Source organism: Didymosphaeria variabile (genome assembly GCF_027946475.1).
Source record: "Didymosphaeria variabile strain IMI 356815 chromosome Unknown scaffold_2, whole genome shotgun sequence".
Classification (NCBI taxonomy): domain Eukaryota; kingdom Fungi; phylum Ascomycota; class Dothideomycetes; order Pleosporales; family Didymosphaeriaceae; genus Didymosphaeria; species Didymosphaeria variabile.
This window is the reverse complement of record NW_026611621.1, coordinates 601,887-625,590: the sequence shown is the minus strand read 5'-3', so window position 1 is coordinate 625,590 and position 23,704 is coordinate 601,887. Positions and strand designations below refer to the sequence as shown.

General features: G+C 53.0%; 5 protein-coding genes across 5 annotated transcripts; 2 read left to right on the top strand and 3 right to left on the bottom strand.

Moving 5' to 3' along the window:
- Positions 1–3,325: 3,325 nt before the first annotated feature.
- N0V89_001889 (uncharacterized protein) lies at positions 3,326–4,857 on the bottom strand (the record flags this gene model as incomplete). Its single annotated transcript, XM_056210700.1, has 2 exons — positions 3,326–4,122; positions 4,170–4,857. The coding sequence occupies 2 exons, from the start codon at positions 4,855–4,857 to the stop codon at positions 3,326–3,328; spliced, it is 1,485 nt and encodes a 494-aa protein (XP_056074173.1).
- A 462-nt stretch (positions 4,858–5,319) lies between these two features.
- On the bottom strand, positions 5,320–5,638 carry AMTR1 (Transcription activator amtr1; the record flags this gene model as incomplete). The annotated part of the gene is made up of 2 exons (XM_056210699.1): positions 5,320–5,565; positions 5,636–5,638. The coding sequence occupies 2 exons, from the start codon at positions 5,636–5,638 to the stop codon at positions 5,320–5,322; spliced, it is 249 nt and encodes an 82-aa protein (XP_056074172.1).
- Positions 5,639–6,387: 749 nt separating this feature from the next.
- On the bottom strand, positions 6,388–8,480 carry POB3 (FACT complex subunit; the record flags this gene model as incomplete). Its single annotated transcript, XM_056210698.1, has 6 exons — positions 6,388–6,666; positions 6,728–6,800; positions 6,854–7,968; positions 8,015–8,249; positions 8,313–8,366; positions 8,422–8,480. The coding sequence occupies 6 exons, from the start codon at positions 8,478–8,480 to the stop codon at positions 6,388–6,390; spliced, it is 1,815 nt and encodes a 604-aa protein (XP_056074171.1).
- Positions 8,481–19,040: 10,560 nt separating this feature from the next.
- On the top strand, positions 19,041–19,829 carry SOL1 (suppressor of los1-1; the record flags this gene model as incomplete). Its single annotated transcript, XM_056210697.1, has 1 exon — positions 19,041–19,829. The coding sequence occupies one exon, from the start codon at positions 19,041–19,043 to the stop codon at positions 19,827–19,829; it is 789 nt and encodes a 262-aa protein (XP_056074170.1).
- Positions 19,830–20,191: 362 nt separating this feature from the next.
- On the top strand, positions 20,192–21,941 carry N0V89_001885 (uncharacterized protein; the record flags this gene model as incomplete). Its single annotated transcript, XM_056210696.1, has 2 exons — positions 20,192–20,272; positions 20,325–21,941. The coding sequence occupies 2 exons, from the start codon at positions 20,192–20,194 to the stop codon at positions 21,939–21,941; spliced, it is 1,698 nt and encodes a 565-aa protein (XP_056074169.1).
- Positions 21,942–23,704: the final 1,763 nt, after the last annotated feature.

The window sequence follows — 23,704 nt, the reverse complement described above, 5'->3', positions numbered from 1 at the left end:
CTCCTGAGACCGTGAGTGGACTTGTCGCAGATGAGATGGTGTTGCAAACCGCCGTCCGCCTTGCCGCAGTCTAGACTTGAGCTGCTGCGTCGTCAGAGGCTGCGCGGCGGTCATGAATGGCTTGTTTGCGGCGTGCGGCTTTACAGGGCCGAGCGAGCCTGATCGATCAGATCGCTGAATTGCGCGTTTGCGCGTTTTCCCTGCCTCCCGTGAAAAAATCGTCGAGTCTCGCGATCCCGCAATGCTCCCTAAACCTGGTAATTCTGTGAGCCTCATCTGACAAGATCGGCAATTACTGTGCGTCGAACACCAATTAGTCCTCGCGTACTTGATGTGCATCATGCATCTTCTGCGGACCCGCTCTAAGCTTCCCTGCGGTTCCCACTTTCGTCCTCGCCTCGCTAGTCTACCCTGTCAATAGCCGTTGAAACCTATACAAACCCCTGCCATAATTTTGGGGAACGTCCATCAGTGAAGATTTTGATGCCTCGGAATGAGCTGCTGGCGGACGGGCATGGCATTGGCCTTTGTGCTCGTTCCGCCAATACATGACCAATATATGATGCGTTTCCGACTTTTCACCGTTCAAGCGCTCCTTGCGGGCTTGCCGTGGATATCTGCATGGGTGTATGTATCCTGGTAGATCGTAGAGACGCACGCAGCATCGGAGGGATCTGCATCGGCGAACTTCTATCGGATGTTCTTTGTCGGACGTTCGCCGAGGTGTCGTCGGGCAGTCGCCGATGTGCGCCTTCGGACCAGGCGGCTCTATCAATCCGTTGCACGCTGAATCATTATAAGCAAAACCTGACCATCCACCGACACACTGCTAGTAGCAGTGTCTCGTAGCTGATTCAGTTCCGCCAGCTTTGGTTGGGGAAGAAGGGAGCACGACCACGAGGTGTCAGGCACGATGACATAACCATGTGTGCAACCTCCGATCTTCGCATCTGGATCAGACAACGTCAGTTCTTACATCAAACACCAACGGCTCCGCTGCGGGTCCGTACGTGCAACTATACTGTGTAACATGTGATAGTCCATTTGGCCGCACGCTTCTTTCACCGCCACGTTTGAGGCTGGCATACTTCACCTTCCGGATGCATGGCATCGTCGTCATAGCTCATTTCCTTGACCGCGCGTTATGTACGTTGCCACCACCTTTGACACGTTTTGCGCACATGGCGAAGGCAAAGGAGACGACGGCCACTAATGTTTCGTGGCGCTGATGCTTGTTCATAGATTCGGTGGGTGCGGCAAATCGATAATTTGTTTTTCTGCAGGGTCCTGCAAGGAGGATCGTAACAGTCTCTGTTTCGGAGAGGCCACCGATGGAGAGTATTTGTTTCTTGGTGTTGAGCGGAGGCGCGATGAGCGCGGAACGGCATGACGGGTTGACCGACGGCCACGGCTCCGAGCTTTAACCTACTCTAATGCTAATGACACGAAACCAAGGGTGGGCGGACTGAGGTCGGCGCGTCGGAAGCACGCGACAAGCTCTGTCAACCACCAATGGCTTCCCGTAAAAAGCAAGACGAAACGCATCCGTCAGGCCGCCGCGCATACATCGCATACGGCACGTCACGCTAGAACGCCCCAAGAACCGGTGAGAGAGCAGCCCTAATGCGGGGCTAAAATGATCGACCCTCCTCGTTACGAGGAAATGCAGACTAGCTGAACTGGGCATTGGTTCCCTTTCCTTGCACGGGATCTTCAAATCAAAGGCATAGTATACGACGACTGATAAATCAGGTTGCGATTGGGCTGGGATCACTCCTGATCATGTTAGTTGGGCGTTGAAATACTTGCACGTGGCGGTGAAGATAATGACAGCACAGCATCTTGAAATGAAGGTGTGCTAAGTATGATGTATTCGCGTGGTAGCATCCAAGATCTTACGCACGATGACCCATGGTACACCCAGGTACCCTTAACCTCTCAAAAGTCGCTCACAGCAGCATACTCGCGAGGGGAGCTCCGCCCGGACAAACGCGTCTGAAGCGCGTAGACACGCACTTCCCATCTCCCTACAGACCAATAACATGCCCCCATCGAATCGTTCACCCCAAGCGGTCCGTCCCCTAACCACCATCCCAAGTGTTCAGAAGATCCCCCACTCACGACGTGACCCGCACACCCGCGGACCAACCCTCTGATAGCGCCCTCTCCACGCCCCACTTCTGACACATCACCGTGGTAGAAGATACGATGGAACGCCGCTAGAAGCGTCGGCTCCCGGATGCGCACCCTGCCATCTTCGCAACCCTGACCCTGCACCACGTTTCGCACGGCCTCGCACGTGGGTGCCACTCTCAACAACGGCCTGTGCGCATACTACAGTCGTACTATCAGCTTCTATCTTCGCAGTCTGGCTGGCCATCCCGACACGGCATCGGCGGCATCGCCCTCGCCGGCAGCGAATCGCGCCCTGGACGAAGATCTTTGCCCCTGCTATGGCACGTCTAGTTTTAGACAGCCGTCTGCAACCGCGGTTGTTGCGACTGCATTCTAAAGCGTGCATGTGCATGCTGTGAAGCCCTGGAGGGTGCAGCGCGCTACGTCGCACTTATGCGCGCCGTGACCGGTGGTGTGCGTGCCTGGAAGGGGGACGGTGGCACGAGGCGTTGGGCTAGCAGCGGGGCGCATCTCTAGATGTGGAATGCAGAAGCAGAACGCGGCGCGACGCGATGCGAAAAGCGACCGGGGTCATCGCGATGCTGAGCGTCATTGCGGTGTCCTCAGGAAACGCAGCGGTCAAGCGAAATGATGGAAGCTGAACAGACACAGTGTGATAGAGAGTCTATGTGGATATGTATTGTATGTATTTCGTAAAGTCGTAAAGTCTATATGGATGGAAATGCTACTTTTTTTTCCTCCCGATGCTGATGCATAGCGCTGCATGGCCGTTGTGGTGTGCCCTTCTTCTTTCCTCCTGTATGTCTAATCCTACATGTAGAGACCCAGCAGTTCGCACTCGTGGGACTCCACTTCAGCGATGGAGAACACTTAGAGCTTCCCCGCGAACGCCAAAATGGAGACATCGTATGATGCCCCACAGCGCTATGGATGCTAGAGATCCTCCTCTTCGGTACTCGGAGCCGTGTCTGCGATGCTTGACTCGCTGCAGTCTGGTAGTTTGGTGCGTATAAATATCGGCCGTTGCCGTTCGGTACTTCGTCTATCTTGTGGACGGTGGTGTTGCGTGAAATTCGGTCGGTCTGTGGTGGTGAGGCGTTGGAGGCGTCGGATGAATGTCCCATTGGGGACCATGGTCCGTACATCGATCCGCTGGGTCGATCTGGTTCTACCCCAGTCGACGATCTTGTCAAGTGACTAGGGCCTGGTCACTGTCCTTTCGATGCCACTGTTCGATAAGCTGGCGCGCGCGGTACTCGGTCGCCCATCCTATGTCGGCCTCAACACCGCGGAGCAGGTCAAGCACGACGTGGCGCTCGCCGAGGTCGCTCAGGCACTGTCCAGCTGTGAACAAGGGCTGCACTGAATGAATGCGGACGGCATCGTCGGGCCTGCCCAGTGATATGCCGACAATCTCGCGGCTGTGCTTTTGGCAAGCGGCCAGGACGGATTGGTAAGAGTTCAGGCGTTCGTAAACATTGGTTGCTCCCTGCGTCGACTCATGGGGCTTGTTCATGAACAGCTGAATCTGACTCATGTGGTAATATTGCATGGTCGAGGCGCACATGGGGATGCTGTACCAGACCTCGGGAAAGAGGACATTAGGTTCGCCGAATACTGTTGCAGGTCTGGGGTCGACACGAGCAGAGGGCTTGAATGTGATGGGTAGGCTGTCGTGCCACATCTGGAATTGACGTTGGATCGTTTTCCAGTAATCGAGTAGTGTTCGTTGGCGGACGCCAGCCCAGGTAGATGTGCCCTCCTCTCCGAAGTTGTCCCCATATGCCATGAAATTGACAAGCTTGCCCATAAGCCATACGAGGGAGTTGCAGATGAGGTCTTCTCTCATCATGCTGTCACCTTCAGGATAGGCAATGTCCGTGGCATTGTTAGAGATGATGAAGCCATCTTCGTTGAGAAGAAGGCCAAACTCCCGCCATATGGAGAAATCTTCGGTGTCAAGTCGGGTCCTTGTTTTGTTTATAACTGAAACAGTCAGTCTAAATGCCACGTTTGATTTGGGTAATCCTTACAAGCTGCGAGCATGTCCTGCCTAGCGATGTTCCAAAAGGTCGCTCTCCGTGCTTTGGAGACAAAGCCAAGGTTAGCAGAAGTAGCCATGCAGTCAGACGCTGTCATTCGCATAGGCGACGATCGTTCCTGGGCAACGACCAGAAGCGATTTGGCACCATTCAGATGCCGCATCCACTCCTTGTCGGAACCATCAAGGAATTCATAGACGCATAGAATTGCGGAAGCTGCCAAGAGTTCGTCGGTGCTTGACGTAGCCGCGTTGTTTCCGGTCATCCGGTATCGCTTCGGGGAACGATCGTCGAAACCGTTAGACGAATCGCCGCCATCCGAATCTGAATCCGGTGTAGCCAACGCATTGGCTTTCAGTGCCTTCAGCAGAAGGGACACTGCCATATCATAATACTGTGTAGCTTTGTGAGACCAGTCCACTAAATGGGTGTCTGGGTACATCTCCATCTGTGCCTGTCGCGTTACACTGCCGCCCATAACAGGTTTGCGTCCTTGGACGCGCCCGAGGGCCTTGGCAGAGTAAGCAAGAACAGCGTACTTTAGGAGAAGGTTGTCCTGGGCTTTGACCGGAACATATGAAGAGAAATATGTACCTAGGTCAAACAAATCCATCCAATAACCAGGCCCTTCCGAGAACCACCGCAGTAGGTATGCGGTTTCGTAGTCACGGTCAGACATGTAGCTGGTGCAAGACGGGGTTCTTCGACTTGTTGACATCGAGTTGGAGCGAGGAATCTGATCGGGAAGCTGGCCCAATGGTGATGCTAATTGAGGATCAATGGGCGGCGGTGTCATGGAGAGCGAATGATGCAGCATTGGTCGGAAATGAGTGGCTAGAGCGAGTGGTGGTGAGATGGGCGTTCCCACGGACGAAGTTGGTGGGGATTGGAGCATCGAAGGTGTGTCAAGAGCGGGGATAGACTCCAATTCTGGAGTATAGCACATCGGTGAATTGTGTAAGGGTCCTGAGATCGGTGTGCTGGTTGCGGTAGAGAATCTGTTATGAGCTGGCCATGAGGTCACAGACCGCGGTTCGAAAGATGAAGGAGAATCTGCAGATGTGTTTGACATGGTGTCAAAGTCCGGATCCAGGTAAGGATTGGTTGTATTTATGAAGGTCACTAACAGGTCATCAGTACGTTAGAGATGGCAGGTCGGCATGTGGGTCTCACCATTCCGTGGGATGTCGAGCCAGATGGTTTCCTCGTCGAAGGTATTTCGGTACGCGTAGAAGCCCTTGAGCGAGCTGTCGTCGCCCGAATCATCGCCATTCATCGAAGCATTGTGTTGATGGCGGAAGACGATGCCTGAGCTTGGCACACATTCACGCGATGCTTTGCAGCATTGACCGCAAATTGGCTTCTTCTCGTCGCATTTCAGCTTGCGCTGGCGACATGTCAAGCTGCACAAAGCAATGTTAGTATTGCAATATGGTGGGTAGGAGGTGTATACTTACCATCCTGTTCGTGATCGCATAGTGGTAGCTGTAATGTGAGACTGGCCAGCAGTGATGTAAAATGCTCGCTATTTGATATCTTAGGGGTCCACGCGGCGGGTGGCACGCGCGTTATATGTATGAGCACATAGTATTGGTGTAGTTGCAATCTTGCGCAGCTGGTGAATGCGGGGTCCTGTATGGTTCGCGCTAAAGATCCACCTTCACAGCTTTTAGCAACGCGCCATTTCTCAATGGCTGCGGCGGCGATAGTTGCTAGCGTGCAAGGTCCTCAAGCTGAATCGCAATCGCCCTGTCTGGTCTGGGGATGGTAGCAAACCATAGGAGCATGTGCCACACCGATGCAAAGCGCGAAGGTGGCGCGAGCGCAGATTTCGATTCATGGCCGAGTTGGCGCCGCATTCGCGACCTTAGCGAGAATTTCATGCACGTGGGAAGACGCCGGAATATCACCGATAACATTTACCGCTACTTCAAGCCCTTCCCTAGCGTTCCAAACTGATCCTTGAGGCCGGGACGACCCCCTTTTTGTGAGATGCGTAGACCAGGGAACCTGGCTTTCAAGCCACATCAAATAGAGGCGGCCGGAGTTGTCTCCATTCCTTGTGAATGCTCCTCAACCACCACATCATGAGCGGCGCATGTTGCTTCATCCGTTCAATCCCAGCTTCCGAGCACCATCGGTTCCGCATCGAAGCCTTCTAGAAATTCTACCGAATTATCGGCGAAACGTCATCGCCTCAGTCAGATCATCATTTCGCCATCTTTTGCTTCTTCTTCGGCCGTTCCACCATCTCTTCCTCTGCCGGTGCATCGCTATCGCCGGCAGCGTCTGCCATCTCCTCGTCGCTATCACTGCCGCTGCTTTCGTGATTTTCGTCAAATTCCTCGCCGACCTCGGATTCAGATTCCGTCTTGAAATCTTCGTCGACGCTCTCATCATCCTCATCTGCACTTCCGCGATTGGCGACTTCGCCGTCACTAGAGGCGAGGTCTTCGTCTTGGAGTGCTGCGGCAAGGATGGCTCCGGACTATGGGAGAACCCGTTAGCGTCGTCGTGTACACGTGGTGCGCACGGTCAAAGACACTTACATCATCCGCCATCTCATTCTTAGTCTTGATGCCTTTGGCCCGGAAGAAGTTCTCGAGTGGTTGCTGCTCCTCACTGTAGTGCGTGTTAGTCATGCAGGGCTCAGCGCCAAGGGCGACAGCACATACCGATTGATGTTGGAAAACTGATGCTCATTCTGACCGTTCTTCATGGTAAATGTGATGTCAAAGGTACGACTTGCCGCCATAGCTCCCCCAACACGGGACATGGTCACCGATGCGATCGAGTCCATGCTGATATAGGTCGCCGGTTTGGGAACGAACATGAAAGCTTTGTCCAGGCAGAACAAGTGTCCTTCGTTGGCTTTGATAGAACACTTCACTCCGGACTGCTCATGGTGGCTGATGAAGTCCCGTGAAGGCCTGGTTATGCGTTTCCCACTCAGTCCACGGAAGATGTCCGATATCACTACAGAGATGGGGGCTTCGTAGTGCGACTGGAGTTTGTCCTTGTACTTGGTCTCGAGCATGTCTTCCTTCATGTTCAGGTCCAAATTAACTTCTTCATCGCGCTTGAATTGCATGACCAGGAACGGGTATCGAGTCTGACCCTGCCGCAGCGGTGGGTCCAGGCCAATGACAATGAGGGAGTGCATGTCGTCTGGCTTCGGAAGAAGCATGAACTTCTTCATGGCGTCGAATTGTATCTTGTAGTCGTATGTCTTTCCTCGCAACCGGAAAGAATTCTCGTACATGTCGATGTCGAAACGTCCACGAGGCGTCAAATGTAGTATCTCCAAGAATGTAGCGAACGTGTCTCCCGCAACCTCGCCAATTTCGGCCTTCTCTATGAGCGTCTCATAGAAGAGATTGGCCGCGTTCTGTTCCTCGCCCTGTTCGCCATCCTCGATTTCTTCGCCTTCGTCGTTCTTCTCCTTCTTGGACGCCACACCGGGAATGTAGAAGCGCATCTCCACAAGCTGGTCTTTCGCACCAAGGGCTTTCTTGCCGCGGGACTTTGCACCCCCGAGGCTCCCGTTTGTGTCGGCACCGTTCTCGTTCGGCGCTGAGAAGTCGACTGCCACCTCGTTTTTGCCCGCCAAATTCGTATTCGAGATCTCGCTGTATGGCACCTCGAATGCAGGCCGGTTTGCGACGTTGAAGGAAAGCTCCGCCTTGCCAAACTCGGCCTTGCCCCAGTTCCAGCCGCGGAGCGCGTGTTCCTTGCTCTCCAGGTTTACGCTGTACCAGACCTTGAAGAGCTTGGCGATGCGTTCGAAGTCCTGTAAACTGTCAGCCACTGCGGCGCCATGAGTGTTACCATCATACATCTTGCTTGAAGCCGTCGAGCTGAATGATGCCCTCATTGCTGTCTCGTGAAAGCACCTTGATCTCCCATCCTCGCGCCGCCCGACTCCACTGCGCCGAGATGATCTTGGATGCATCTATCGTGAAAGTGCCACCTTCGCCGCCGCTTGTCGGCTTCCAACCAAAGCCGGATTCTGCGAAACGGGTTACACCGTGCTTCTTCGAGAGGTTGAGGTAGATGTCATTGAAGGTCTCCCTTTGAATTCTCCGTCAGCATCGAAATATACAAAGCGCATTACTTTGCGATGGAGCGACTTACATGTTGACAGCGTGAAACGCGCAGAGGTTGACTTGCTGACGTAGAGCTGCGGTGCTGGACGCGCAGGCTGTAAATCGTGAAGTCGCGCGGCGCGACAGGTCCCGCTTACCCCAAAGGTGATAGCGTAGACACGTGATACGACTCCCCTCTTAACAGGGACTTCAACATCCCGCTAAACGCAATAAGCCTTGAATCTTCACTTCAGCATCTGGTTCTGTTTCGGAAACTTAAGTAGTATTGTTCTCTGTCAGTACACATCACTCGACCGCGGTCTGGACATAAGCTACACTGTACATGCCTACGCTAGTTCCATACTTATGGTACGCATCTGTCGGAAGCTCTATAAGATTCTTGTTTTTTTGTCTTTACTTGGTCTCTCGTTTGTCCTCCAATTCATACAACTTGCTTAGTGATATTCAGACACCGCAGTACATGGCAACTTCGATCAACGCCCACACATTGAAGATTTAGGTGATGGTGACTATTGGCTTAGAAGAAGGGCAGAAGGAATAGGTGTTATCTCTAGTGACCATATTATAAGCGGACAGGCGTCCTAGGCTCTATCACTTACCACTGTAGGCAATGAAGGGTAGAGCAGCGCGTAATGCAGCTTGTACAGATCATCGAGACACTGTCTTCCTGCGTGCTGAGCCTAATAGTGATCGGATGACGATAACGCAAAGTCCGAAAGTTTGACTTTGATACCACAGCAATGGACAAGTCCTCAGCCATGATGCTAACATAGGCATGAATCGCATGGACTCAATCGGCCAGGCTGCGTTGTCTAAATGACAACAGCCACCACACCAGGCATGTGTCCGTCGAAATCTAATCGACAGCTCCGGCCCATTCCTGAATCAGTCAGGTAATCACAATGGTGATAGGGATCACTTTCGCCCCCAAGATCTAGACCCGCCTAAGAATGTGATTAGCCCACTAATAATAGGTTATCCTGAATGATACCAGAATGCCTTTGCTCCCAGCCACCGTGTGCTGAAGCGAGTCCTAGCGTCCATGAAGTTTGGAACCGACGACGGCAGGAGCCTCGACCTTGTGCACAGACCACTATTCAAAGCACAGCGGTTACTGCGGGTGAGGGAGAATGAGGACATTACTCTAGGCGTCCAACTATCAGGTTCGTAGTGATGGGCTATTGATATTAGAGTATCTGAACCGATTTCAACAAGCTAGCGTCCAGACGTGGATAGTCTGTGGGAGAGGAGAATTAAGGGGACTGGGTGGGCGCTGTGAGTGTGGCTAGGTGTCGAAGATCGGTATCGAGTCAGGCGATCTGTCAAAACTGGTATACCCAGGTAACAGCAGTACTGTACCAGGGTATTGCCGCATAAGATACGGGCACCATCGTGCTCTTTCTAGGATAGACTCTTTCGCATTTCTCTCCGCTGCAGTCGCCGTCACGACATCGGCGCTTTGCTTGTCGGAATTTTCCAGCATCTCACAGGGGGTTACAGTCAGCAGCCGCTGTAAGCACTGCAGCACCCACGTCGCTTCCTGCAGCATGCAGACATCTCTCCACTGCGCATCGAGTCCAGAAGTCGCAGGTTGCAGGCCATATCCCAACTGCAGTAGCCTTTCCACACTCTTTTCGGCCCTACGACCGGCGGAAAGCTTATCCAACAGCGGCACGAGATGCGGATATGCGGATATGCCGTGCGTTTTCGAAGGAGGGCCGACTGTGGTTTCGCAAAATGTCCAATCGGTCCGCATCCAGAAGTTGTGTTGTGGGGGTGAGTCCAGGTTAGCTCGAGCTCGCTCGCTCGTTGGCGTGGCGGACGGTGAGCGATCGCGGTAGGGTGAGACATGAATCAGTGTCTCAGTAACCGTGTTAGTAATAAGTGCAAATAATGTGGCTGAGGAGACGGCGATCACTGGACGAGCAATGAAGTTGAGCTTTGCTAATGAACTGTAGGTCTGTGCGACATAGAAACCCGAATAAATGCAGGAATGCAAACACACATGCAGGAAACCGAGCGCGTGTGTGAGTACCGCAAGAAGCGTTGCAGTCTCGAATACGCGAAGAGTGACGAACTGAGAGAAGAGGATTGTACAAAAAATAATAATAAGACAGCTCGCGATATGACTGGTCCGAGCAAGTGAACGCAGAGTGAGGAGTCCTTCCTAAGAGAAAATCTACCCTTTCGCGAGAGATCCTATCCTATAGTGCTCGCCTACGCATGGCAGCATTCGTTACGTAGATCGATGTTGGTGTGAGGACGTATCTGGCGGTGTTAGAGGTCTTTGTTCAACAACCAAATCAAGTTACTTCTCTACAAGATACAAGTTGTAGTATTTACTCGAGTAATCGCAGAACTCAAATAGATCATATTACGGCTCATAGTCACCTAGCCTCTTCCACTGCCTGCGCTTGTGTTGCCGGCATTCGCCCTAGCAGAATCAAGCCTCCTCCCTGACTTTCGTTTTGTTAATCTGCTTTGATCTGATGTCACAGAGGAAATCGCAGGGTCTACAGGGCGGGCAGACGTTGACAATAAACATTGATAATGGACACGATCACCGTCAGCACGCATATGTAAGATAGCAAGCTTTGAATGCAAGAATATGCTTCGAATGTAACGGAAGTGATACCAACGACTTGACCAGCTGCCCGAGAAGCCTGGCGAAATGTTTCATGACTTCTCGGACACTCACGATCTTTTCTTGATGGTGCAGCGCTTTACCCTAGATGCATTTTGAAGCGGTCAGCTATGCGCTGTGAAGGAAATAATATGGCTGACCTTCTTGATCAGCCTGCCTCCTGAGTATGGCTTGCAGCTACCTCGTCGCAGTTTTATGGTCTGCTGTCGAAAGCTAGCAGGAACATGGAGAACAGTAACCTGGAAGTTGTCGAAGCCCTCTAGGGGTCGTCGGTGGCAGCCATCACATTGCTAACTCATATCTTCGAACCAGCCTTCGCAAGGCAGATCCCAGGGTATCGAATGTCGATATATCCGTCGATACGCCCATGGTTGATGCACCCGTCGCCGGCACGAAAAAGACCCATGGTGCCTTCCGTTGCGACCCACACGGCGACCAGAACATGGAAATTGACGGCTCTAGCAGTAATTTCTCCGATGCTACCCATGCTCCTGTGGAACGCAAACAGGCAGCTATTCACCAGAGTTCCAGCGATGACGACGAAGATGAGAGTACGTCTCCTATCCCCAAGCGTCCCCGTATAAGCCTGTCCCAACCTACTTCTCGCCAGCCCTCAAAGACCCCGGCTGGACCTGCCGATAAGGAAAAGTCGAAGGATTTCCGATCAGGTATGACCGTGCCGAGAACTTTTGCGGTAAATGCTTGAACGAGTATAAGCAGGCTTGGAGCTGACGAGACAGCAAAAGGGCAGAAGTGGTCACCAATCGCGCATCACCCAAGATTTAGTAGCGACGTCCCGGCCTTCCTTGCTCCCTTTCTTATCGTCAGTACTACTGCATATTCTTAGAAATTACTATCACTTTTAGCATAGTACTGCTTTAGCTAAATGCTCTGGATTACCTAGGTACTGTTTTTCTCTTCATCCGCTCTTATTATAATAATAGCACGACCTTTGACACTAGAATTTCGCAGACGGGGGACTCTTGGATTATCTTCGTCTGCTTATGTGTAAGATAGCTGTTTATACGTTATTGTTTCATAGAAGGTGTAAGTACCTTTCTTCTCACCTTAGTAATTCTGCGTAGCCATGATCAGCGAGGTCTAGATGGCGAGGATGGAAGTGAAGTGGGTGGTGCAGAGATTGACTGCAATCTCGGTGCTATCAAGCAGATACATCTCCTAGCATGGTTCCATCAAAGGCACCTCCACTCAACAAAACACCAACAATGCACATCAAAGCTATGCCCACGAACGTTGCCTGATAGCAGGTGAACAAAGTGCCGGAAAGGGCAGAAGTGGTTGCTAGACAGTCGGTGAATACCTATTGCTGCAGGCATGAAGTCCACAGACGGCCGTGTCTGATAATCTAGCTATGTGACTGTGTGCGTGGTAGGTGGGTTGGTGATATATTTACGTCTGACTATTTCAGCTTCAGTGCCTTTCTAGTTACATAGCCTCGCAGGGGGCAAAGGGAGGCGTCGAGCACCTTTAGTGAGGACATGTTTTTTTGCGTATACTACTGCTAACCTGCCAGTAGCTTATCCAGGCGTCCGTCCCCGTCCCCGTCCCCGTCTGGATAGTGATCTCAACATCGTATAAGTAAGTTCGTGGAGCCTAGCGCCCTGTTGCTTTTTGCTGTCAATCGATGTGGCTGAAAGCCATGTGCTGCGTCGTGTGCCAACATGCCCATTCCCCGTTGAGGCTGTGGGTGCGTGGAAAGACTGGAGCGGCAAATGTTCGTTGCAACCAGAATCGCATCAGCATCTCACTTCAGGACATTATAATTTCCAAGCGCGTTGAGGAAATTGTTGAGGTTGTGTCGTGATGACGCAGCCATAACGAGGGTTCCACGTGCGCGCTTAGGACAGTAAGCAACCTTTAGAGTTCCTTCTTCTTAAGTAGAAGTATACCTCTCTCTTCAAAGATTCTAATACTAGATTTTTAAAACTTCTAATCTTCGCGGTGTTGTGATAGACAAGTAAAGGAGAGATAATCTCGAGGCTTCACCAAAGGTGACACACCACACCCCGGTGGGAAATCACATGACGGCGTGACGACCTCGAGAATAGCACGCGTTCACCTCGTTGATCCATGACCTGAGACTCACGTCAGCAAGTCCACGAAATATCAGTCATCACGCGGCCGTCCTAGCATCGTGCTTGACCGATGGGACGACATCATCAAAGAAGCAGGAGATGGTTCGGTTGTCATGCGAACGGCGGACAGACAACCTCAAAGCTCGAATCGACATGGTAGAGTCAGCATCGAAACGGCTACGCACATCGACTGTCAGTACACGTCAGTCATGCAGCTGTTGCGTGCATCCAGCCTCAGTGCTGTAGATCCCCTGAAGTCTCGACGATCCCCTGCCCCCCCATTGTGATCCCCAGGTAAGCATCCACTGCGAACCCACGTCGTTTGCATGACAACAGAGCGGCTTGCGCAATCGCGACGCTGATAAAGTGGGTTGGTGATCCGCAACGGGAGATCATCAGAGCGTATCATCGATGGTCTGCTACACACCACCCTAAGGCGAACTTCGCGGGGGGCGAGTTTCGCGGATGAGTGCGGTAGCTTGCGGGGAACGTGGTCTTGCTATCGTTCGAGCACGAGTCAACGATCGTGAAACGTGCGGTCATGGCGACGCTGAGTGCAGACATTCTGTTCTCCCGTCCAGCGACTGAAGGCGGTGGGGCTGATCGTCTGGCCTGAGGAAAGGACGCGACGCGCAGTCACGCAGCCACGACACCAACGGTCGCCACTGCCACCTGGGCCCAGAACCCCAGCCCCAGCCCCAGCCATCCCATAACCTGATGCCTTAGCCACGCCTCCAGCCTGTTTCAGCGGCCGCACCTCAGAATCAAGTCAGCAGCATGATTCAGCGCCCGCGTCGCCTTAAACAAAACAAGCGTAAGCAAGCAGCTGAGCCTGTTTGCCGCGCAATTCTACCCACCAACTCGCGCCCCAGTATGACTTGCGTGGCGGATCTCAAAACGCCTGCGCATCGCCAAAATTCAGAGTGCAGACCCTCTCCCCTCATGTTTATCCCGCCGCTAGGCTCCATCGGAGGCACGGATCGTCGATCGCTGCCGAAGTGAGCGTGCCATCCCTGCAAGAACATCGAACATCGATTTTGAGCATCGAGATGCACTTTGAATAAATCCATATTATCGTGTGTAGAGACATGGTGAGGCTGTCGAAGGCGAAACGCAAGGCTGTCCTCCGAGGAGTAACAGTGTTGTGCCCGGCAACAGCTGCTTTGTTTACCAACATCTCCACACGGAGGAAGTGGTGGAGAGATGGAACGGCCTGGGCCATTGTTGGTACCTGACCGCATACGCATGCGCGCTTTGCGTATGCAAGCCTGACATTACCTTAGTAGATACTAGGTCTTGCTCACGCGTGCAGAAAAGAAAAACACAGATTTTGCAGCGCCTAAAGACTTGCAGACGACAGAGCCTAGGTGCTGCTTGGGGTATTCCGAGCATCGTCGGAGGCTTAAGGGATCGCGCATTCGCGGCCGTTGTTAGCGAGCTAGACCCACATGGTGGATGTCAAAGCCACCGATGCGGCATGGGCATTAATACGAGCAAACACGAGCATTCACGTTGTCATATCGGGACTTCAAAATATTTGTTTGCGAAGGCCGTGTATGGGGTATCATTGTCTGGTATCTAACTAAAGAAATCGTAGCAAACTCGCAAAAGAACCCGCTTCGCGCTAGTGTTGCTCAAACAACTTGCGTCTTCGGTCCGCTGGGGACTGCTTGTTGCCATTATGGCTGTCCGGATGACAGCCCTGCTTCATCTTCCCCGCGATAGCCTCTGTCCTCTCTGATAACTCCATTTAGTTGCCCGTTGAGTCGGATGATCCTGACTGCAGAACTGTGCTGCTTACTGGCGGAGACCGCCCATCCGGCTGGTGACATGCTTCTGCATGTGGCTTGTTTGGCGAAGGAGATAGTGGTTGAAATGCCGGTGACTGTCGAGTAGTCGTGTAACTCGCGGTGTGCTTTGACTTTTTGATCGAGAGAAGAGACCCTTCATCCTGCGCAGTAGCCCGTCATCTTCGCGCAGTGGCTGCAGTAGTAGATGTTGGTGCCGAATTGCACCATGCTGCCGCCGCTGGATTCGCGTCGGCAACGGCAGCAGCAGAGTGTGGAAGGGCTGGCGGAGCCTGAGCTGGAGCTGGATGCTGTACTGGAAGCGCTGGAAGGAGAGGAGAAAGCGCTTTGCAGCGGTTGTGCAGCAGGCCTATAGGCGGCAGATGTTTGTAGTTGGAGCAGTGAAGAAGCATCAATGGGCGCCATAGGGTGTTCAGAACTGAATCGTCGAGAAGCAAGTAGCGGGTGGTATGGGTCCGGAAGAATATCCGGGGAGTAGGCTTGGAGAGGCGTAGTGGCGGGAGTTTCTGTCGAAAAGTGCGTCGAAGTGATGGGCAGCGAGAAGTAGCACAGAGGTTGTGAGGGTGTGGAATCGTTGATCATGGTATGGATTGCGTCGATATTGGCGAGGTAGGCAACTTGTTACCTGTGGGAAGTGGTAGGACAGAGCCGGCCATGGGGCGGGCAGGCACAGCTGTTATACCAGACTGGCACGCGGGTTCATCACGATCGCGAATTTGGCGCCCATTCAGCATCGAAGATCCGACATGGGCACCGGATTGGCTCCTGCAGTCCGGTGCGTTGGTATGCGGCGAGTGACTCCACAGTGGCCAGACGCGTTCTTGGACCGCGCTACTGTATCAGTTCACCCAGCCTTGGAGCGCTCGTCCCTCCAATCTGCTCGGGCGGCGCTGCTTCCGGGACTTCTGGGCGGCCCAATCCTCTCTCGCCGACCTAAATCTTACACAGCTTATTTTCCCGGTATTATATGCCCAACAGCGCCTAGCTCGCATCGAAGTGCTCTCAGTCCTCTGATGTCCCTGCGCAGCTTTCGATCGCAGCAATCCGCGACGCTTAGGTAAGATTCAAAGTTACAGCCCCGCGGACGCCTACGTCGCGGCAGCGATCGGCCGACACAAACATCGAGATCCTACAAGTGCATCAGAGATCAAAAATCGCATCGGTAGATCTATTTCTGCTTTGACTACCCGCTGCACTTGTGTTTGCGTCTTACATTCTTGTTGGTGTTTTGTTTGCTCCACGCCGCGGATGATTTGTATCATGCAGTGATACCGGTATGGCATTTTGACGTCCTTCGTCCTACACGGCCCAGCGCCACGGCTAGGCCCCAAGCCTTCAGCCCCTGGTGCTTGCGCAGCCTGTGGCTGGGGCCCAGAATCTCCACGCACACCGGACGACTTCCCGCCATGACTACAGCCCGGGAGACGTGCAAAGCAACATCGTAAACCTGTGGAGATTCTTCACAAACTCTGTCGTCAGCGCTGCGCTGTCTCGGCAGCCCGTACCATGGCAATTTAGACATGCCTCTGCACGACCACTCTGCAAACAAAGACGCTCTCAAACCCCACGCGGTACATGGCAACGGCTTTCATTCCGTACAACCTAAACGCTGGAAACAAACGAAACAACAACCCAATGTTTCGGGCCGCTTTGAGACATTAGTACAATGTGCCTACCCCGCCGAGGTGCACTGCCGCATTCGTGTATCCTACTGAAACCCTGACGCGCGCTTTATCACGTCAGACCACTCAACCCAAGCTCACGGAACACTGCGGCATTTGGGCTCGGTATGTTATCTATCTCTGACCTTGGTGGTCACCATGGTGAGGAGAAACAAACTAGGGTCCTTGGTCCAACCACCGGTGACCTTTGTTCTTCAGGGCTGCCGTTTGTTGTCAATGTTTCGGATCTTACGTGCCATGATAGATCACTGCATTGGGGTACATTGTGATGTCGCATTCTCTGGCCGCGGTCACCGGAGGAGTCCGCGGAGTGGTCCAGTCCGCGGTCGACAAAGATTCCCGAGGAGAGCACAATCCGGGGGGATAGCAACGAACGGCTTCAGGGTCCACGCCACTTCCATGGGGAACGTACAACCAGATCACGTCCAGACCTCAGTGTCCTGTCGGACAGAAAAAGCCTGTTTTGCGTAGTGGTCTGAGTTGAAAATTTTCCGATTTTCCTTGGAACCTCGTCGAACAGCTACCTGATCATCGCAATATACATAGTACTTGCTACCATAGGTACTCTTGGCACGGCGAGTCTCATCTGCCCGCTGCCCAACAATGTACAGGACGATCACGGCGACCTCGGTGCAAAGGACAGCACTTCAAGATCCTGCATGCCCGGCTTTGACACTCTTATTGGTCAGGAGATCATACTGTATATAGTTGCCATGGTTGCCATGGTTGCCGCAAAATCTAGGCGCTGCCACTTGGCTCACGCCAGGCGTGGCTATATATCGCTTTCGGTCGTTCGATGATAACTACCCTGAACCAAACACTATGATGTGGGGAAGATACTAAACTCGTGGAGATGTCAGGTGAGTATCACCGGATATCGACCAGTTCGTGCAACCGAACCATGGTTCTGGAAACGACGAACAGTTAGTCCTCGGCTGCATTGGTGAAGAACGGTCGTCGTCTTCTTCGCGATTCGCTTCGAATAGTCATTTTGGACAGAGGAAGATATCATGACTAAAGCCCTTTTCCGCTCCATAATCGTCAACATGTGGTCTCCAGCGACGCATCAATGCCCAATGGCTAACCTACATGGGGAATGTACTGCCTGACTTGGCCTATGCACGCGCGCGCGAAGGCCACCATGCTTGCGCCAGTTGCCCAACTCAGAACCGCTGAGCACCACACCACATCAGCTCATGGTACCTACTCAACTGTTCAATCATCTACCCCCAGGATCGCAAAACGAATATCCACACACGATGAACGCTATACAACGTAGAGAACATTTCCGGTAGTATATGGGTTGGCAATGCTTCCCATGACACTCTCGGCAAGATTGGGACGCTCGCAGTCTAGATGCGATGCAAAGTCGGGTCTGCTTTAAATGACGAGGACAGCATCATGATAGCTTGCATACTTGCGTTTGCTTGAATCCCGCAACGCATTCAGGTCCAGACTCGAGCAGATATAATACCTGATCTTTGTCCAATATGTTAGCAAAACACTCTACAATTGACATTGGTGGACTGGTACTAAGAGGCGTCAAAGGAGTGCGTTGCTCCTATTTCTTTGATGAATCTGACCGTAGCGTTTCTGGCTGCGTTATACTCACTCGGCTGGTGTTTCATACAATATGTGGGGAAGACACAATTCTTGAGGGAAAAACATGAATTCTTTTCAGTTTGTTGTCAAGGTGACCAGACAGCTTGGGTACGCGACACCCTTGAGGTCTAGAAGGCTGGGTGGTTACAATGCTAATTTTTCTTGAGACGAATTATAGTGTAGTTGCAGGATCACTTCGATATGCTATGCTACATCCAGACACATCACGATCTCTTATGAGAATGCTTCCCTGATTTCTTTTCTGGTTTTTATTCCACTTTGTCTCCGTCTAGTAGCAACCAGGAAGCTCATTATCTCTCGTCCCACAGCGACAGACATCCACGTGTCGAAAATGAAGGCCGTGAAAGACTTTGTTCTACCCAGTTCGCAGCTTGGTAGAGGCGGGGTTAGTTAGCGTAGGAAGCGCCGGCTCATAGCGAGCGCTTTCGTCATCTGATCTGCCCCTCGATGGGCCGCCTGCTCGTCACGCGAACTCTTGAGCTGAGGTCGTGCGCGTGCCTGTGTTGGAACCTATATAAAGTCGGGCCCGCTCATAATGTACCGCGCTTTCGAGAGACTCTTACTCCAAAGCCAGCGCGCGTATGGCGGCGTCCATAATGCTAAGCGGCAGTGGTGGTAGAAAGCGCTGCAAGGCTGGCCTAAAACGGACCGGCGCCACAACCCGACCAGTCGACACTCACTTTACAGATGCTGTCATAGCAGCCCAGCCCAGATATACCGGTGGTCCGCACAAATTCTTCATAAGCCAACACACACCCTGCGCGTCCAACCCCGCGTCCATATCGCAAAGCTGACGGCGCGCGACTGAAACAAACATACGACCCCACTATCGGCCACTGCCCTGCCCCTCCGCGGCACCCACGCCAGCTCCACCTCACCTAACTTTACTTTACCGCGCACACAATGGGAAAACCGCCGAATCTTTATGCCTTCCAGGGCATCGACGACCTCGCACCGAGCCTCCGCACATACGTCTTGGAAGCGCAGAACGCCGCGATAAGTCGCCATGGAGTGTTCCGGGTGGCCGTATCTGGCGGGTCGCTGCCCAAGGTCCTGGGCCAAGCACTCCTGAAAGAATCGAACGGCGAAGCCAAGGTTCAGTTCGACAAGTGGGAGATATTCTACGCTGATGAGCGTCTCGTGCCTCTCGACCACGAAGACAGCAATCACCGGCTGGTGAAGGCGGAACTTCTGGACAAGATCCCTGCCGAGCTCGGCCAACCCAAGGTCTTTCCAATCGACGTCAAGTACCTCGACGATGCGCAGGAACTCGCAGACCAGTACGAACAGACACTCGTCAGCGTCTTCGCGGCGCGGGACAGCGTGCGACTGCCCATGTTCGACCTGCTCCTACTGGGATGTGGCCCGGATGGTCACACCTGCAGCTTGTTTCCTGGCTCTCCGCTTCTGCGCGAGACCGATGCGTGGATTCTGAAGATCGAGGACTCGCCCAAGCCTCCGCCGAAACGCATCACGCTCTCGCTCCCGGTTGTGACACATGGCATCAAGATTGCCTTCGTCGCTACAGGCGGAGGAAAGAAGGACATCATGAAGGAAATATTCGACAAGGATGATGGACGGGAGCTGCCTTGCGGACTGGTCAACGCGCAAGCGCAGGAGAGGGTCAGTTGGTTCGTGGATTATCCGGCTATTGAGGGAGTCTCTTTTCCCGCACGCCGAGGCAGTCTCTAGTGGGGACCTGCTTAGGAGAGAAAAGAGTTGGAATCGGCTTGATAGCAAGCGAAAGAAAGTCTCGGTCTTCACTCGCTGGACACGTAGGAGGTAGAGCTCTCTTCTGGTGCTGTTCACTCTGGACAATCGCTCGGGATGCGTCTCCTGTAAGCACTCGGTACCTTTTGCACCTACTGAAGGTGCAATAGAACTCCATATCCCATAGACTACCATCCCAATTGGAATTTCATACTCAATCACTATAATGTTGTGTTTCTGGTGATGCCTCGCTTAGTCATCACTGATAAGATAAGATCGCATTGACAACCGTTCGTTTGTTTACAGGGCCGACGAACGCTTTCGAATGCAGCTCTACACTCGCAATGCCCATACCAACACCTAGCTCTGCGGCAAAGCCCCGAAGCGAGCTCAGTAGACTCAATAGCACCTATTCCCGGTCAGAAGTACTTACTCTGTGCGCATAATTCTTACCTCGCGGTGCTAATATCTTTACAGCGTCTCGGACAGTCGGCTTCTGACGAGCACAACGGCAACACCACTGCACTGAGCCGGATACACAAACGTACCAACTCTCAAAACCCGCCTTCCGGAGATGCAAATGGCGATACGCCGAATAGGCGGAGCTTCCTACCCCAGCGGGGCTTGCCGAGAGCTGTTGCGAGGGGAAATGGCGTCGCTGAAATCGAATCGCCTCAGATAGACCGAGATGTCACACGCCTCAACAACACATCAAATGACACAATATCACAGCAAGCGAGTCTAGGAGACGCACAACCCCGCCGGCCGAGACCACGATCGTTGTACCAGACCCGAGCGTCCCAGCAAGACACAAGTGTCTCAGGCATAAATGGGACTGCGCATTCATCACGTCCCACGGATGTGAACAACAAGCCGCCCGCTTCCACAGGGCTGAGCCGAACGCAATCGGTGAGGCGCGCTACCGTTGCAGCACAAGCAATGCCACCACCTGGCCGACTCCACACCCGCACGCAATCGACCACTACGACGACTGGCGCTCGTAAGGAGACGGGAGAAGCCGATAAAGTCGCAACCCGCGGGGAGAGGCCGAAATCTCTACTGGTAGCGTCCGCGCACACTAGACCATCGAATGATGTCCATGAGGAGACCGCTACTGGTCTCGTGCGAACTTCTGCTCGTCCCGATGGGTTGACACGCTCTGCTAGCACAAGATCAAAGCCCGTCGTACCACTCGGTCGCGCAACAGCTAGTAGACCTGAGGATCGTGCCCAAGTAAAAGAACCATGTGAAGCTCAGAGACACGAGCCCAAGAAACTCGGTCGTCCTGCCTTTTCTACTTTGCAGCAGCACTTTACTCCCAGAAAGACCGGCAAAGCACCTACCTCGACTTTCATCCATGCTCCGGAACCTGTCAATCATGTTCTTCCGCCAGAGATAGTTGCTCTCCAAAACGAACTCCTACAATTACATTTGTTGCATGAACCATCGGCTTTGACAATGAGACAGTGGGAATTGAGCGCTCGGGAAGTCTTGCGAATGAGATTCGATGAAGTAGCAAGCCTGTACCAGATCATGCAGGAAAAGGAACGCTTTGGACAGGAACAGAAGAACATGCTGGCTCTGCGTGAGTGGAATGGATCCAACTCCTTTTCCGGGCTCGTTCAGTGCATTGAAGCACTGTCGGGCCCTCTGCACGAGCTGCCTTCGCTCTTGAATCCTGGTGGTCGCTTCTTTCATGTTGTGGAAGGTTTCAGCAAGTGGTCTTCCACGGCAGATGAAGTGTGGTCGGCTCGTGATGGCTCCGGCGGACGAGGGATTGCAATGCAATCTCTCGGAGAATTAGGAGACGCATGGAAAGAAGAACATGCGGCCATGACACGCAAATTGACGGCGTTCTCTCGGGACCTGGACACTCTACCTCCAACAGTGACAGGTTCGAGCATTGCGCATATTGTGTCTACATGCCAGTCTCTAGTCGAGGGGCTCTTGTGCGAGCTACAAATCATGCAGGCAACGGAAGCTGACGTCGTCGCAAGAGAGAAGCTCTGGGTGGAGGAGCGGCTGCGAACAATTGCCCACGACGTTGTTGACGTAGACTCCGGGGCAGATGAGGAGGCATGGCGGTTGTACTAAGACTACTCGATTGTAGTTTGCACAAGCTATCTAGCCTAGTCGATAAACTATAATATTTGAGGCATCCCATTAGGCATCTTGGTGAGCTCCGGTAGACTCGGCCGATGTTGCTTTTGGAGGGTTCGATGAAGCTTATGATAGCACTGTATACTTGTGGACAAATGCACGGGCAGGACAGGCTAAGGACTGATCGGAACATAGATTTGATCATAACGACGGATGAAAGGGTCGATCAAGCGCGGGTGATTGGCTACGTCGCTTATTAGCTCTAGAGAGCAGAGGATTCTACCCGTACACAGTATCCGAAGAGATCCGTAACTCTTGGAAAGTAAGGGATGAACACATCGTTTCGAGCCAAGATACAATGACGCGGCCGGTTCAAAGCTGGATTACGAGCATGCAGTGAAGCTTATCTGATTTGTATTCACATTCCTTGTGTTTCAAGTTCCAATGTCCGCCACGTTTGACGGCGTGTACCTGCTACAAAAGTGATGGTGAAGTCAAAGTCCCGCGGATCCCGCGCTCTGACGCGCGCTGCCGCCTACCCGCAACAGTCCGGCCGTTATTGCAACACACCGGCATATTCGGGGAAACCATGGCTCTGACATCAGACCACTCAATCGTGCCTCTCCCGCCGCAGGGAGTCGTTTAGTAATCCATGCTAGTCGCATGTAGATTAGCCCGATCTGACAAACCCTCATCGTCAGCAAAGTCCCCTTCACACGACAATTATCGGTGGGATTCGTACGTTGCTGCTGTGCGTCTGCCACACACTGCATCTACTGTGGTATCTCCTTGCGAAGAAGCCTTCTCTGGCCATGGTACCGTTCAAATCCAGCATTCGAGGCCCTGCACAAAACATCATCACTCGTGACTGATTTTAGTGACTTGTCCAATCGTTTGTCACCTCACACTGAGGAACTTTGTACCCACAACATCAATTGACGGACAAGCTCCGACCTGAAACAATCTGCGGATACGGCCGCAGGTTCCCTCTACCAAAGGCGCGTTGAGCCACGAAACTGTCATCGTAACATCGGAGCACGCGCAGCAGCTGCCCGGGATATCGCACGCGTCTGTCGCACACGTCATAACTCTATTGCCATATTGATAATTTTGCCATGCCAACGACTGAGTGCGTATACCTACCCCAAGCTCGGTTCCGTACCTAATTCCTGCAGGCTCATATAAGCATCGTCGCCAAGCGTCGAAAGGGCATCTCGGCCTCTACACCACTCACATTCGCCTTACTAATCCTCTAGCATTGCAGTCTCCAGTACGCATTGGCCATGGCTATTTGCCTATACAGTAACTGCTGATCTGACTCGGATCTCGCCTCAACAACCGAATGGCGCACCTTAGACGCTGCTTCCACTTTCGACGGGCGCCTACTCATGGACTCGGGGATAGGAAGGAAGAGGCCATGGGAAACGGAGGACCCAATCGACTCACATCCCAAGCGCCGGGCTTCTCCCGCTTTTCCTACGTACGAGCGGCCCCCGCTCCCGCAACATGCCGGCCACCATCTTCATGACAGCAAGTCCCTAAGCCATCGAAGGCTACCTCCGCTGTACACTCCAACTTGTAGCACTGCAGAACCGCTCACGGATTCGACACAGTCGTTACTTTCGGCGCATCGCCTTTCCGAATTTAGACCCAGGTCTCAGTCCCTTTCCGATCCGGCCCAGCACCTTCTCGCAGGGCAATGGCCGAAAAGCGCTCGAGGTAGGATCAAATCTCCACTTGCATCTATATTTGCCTGT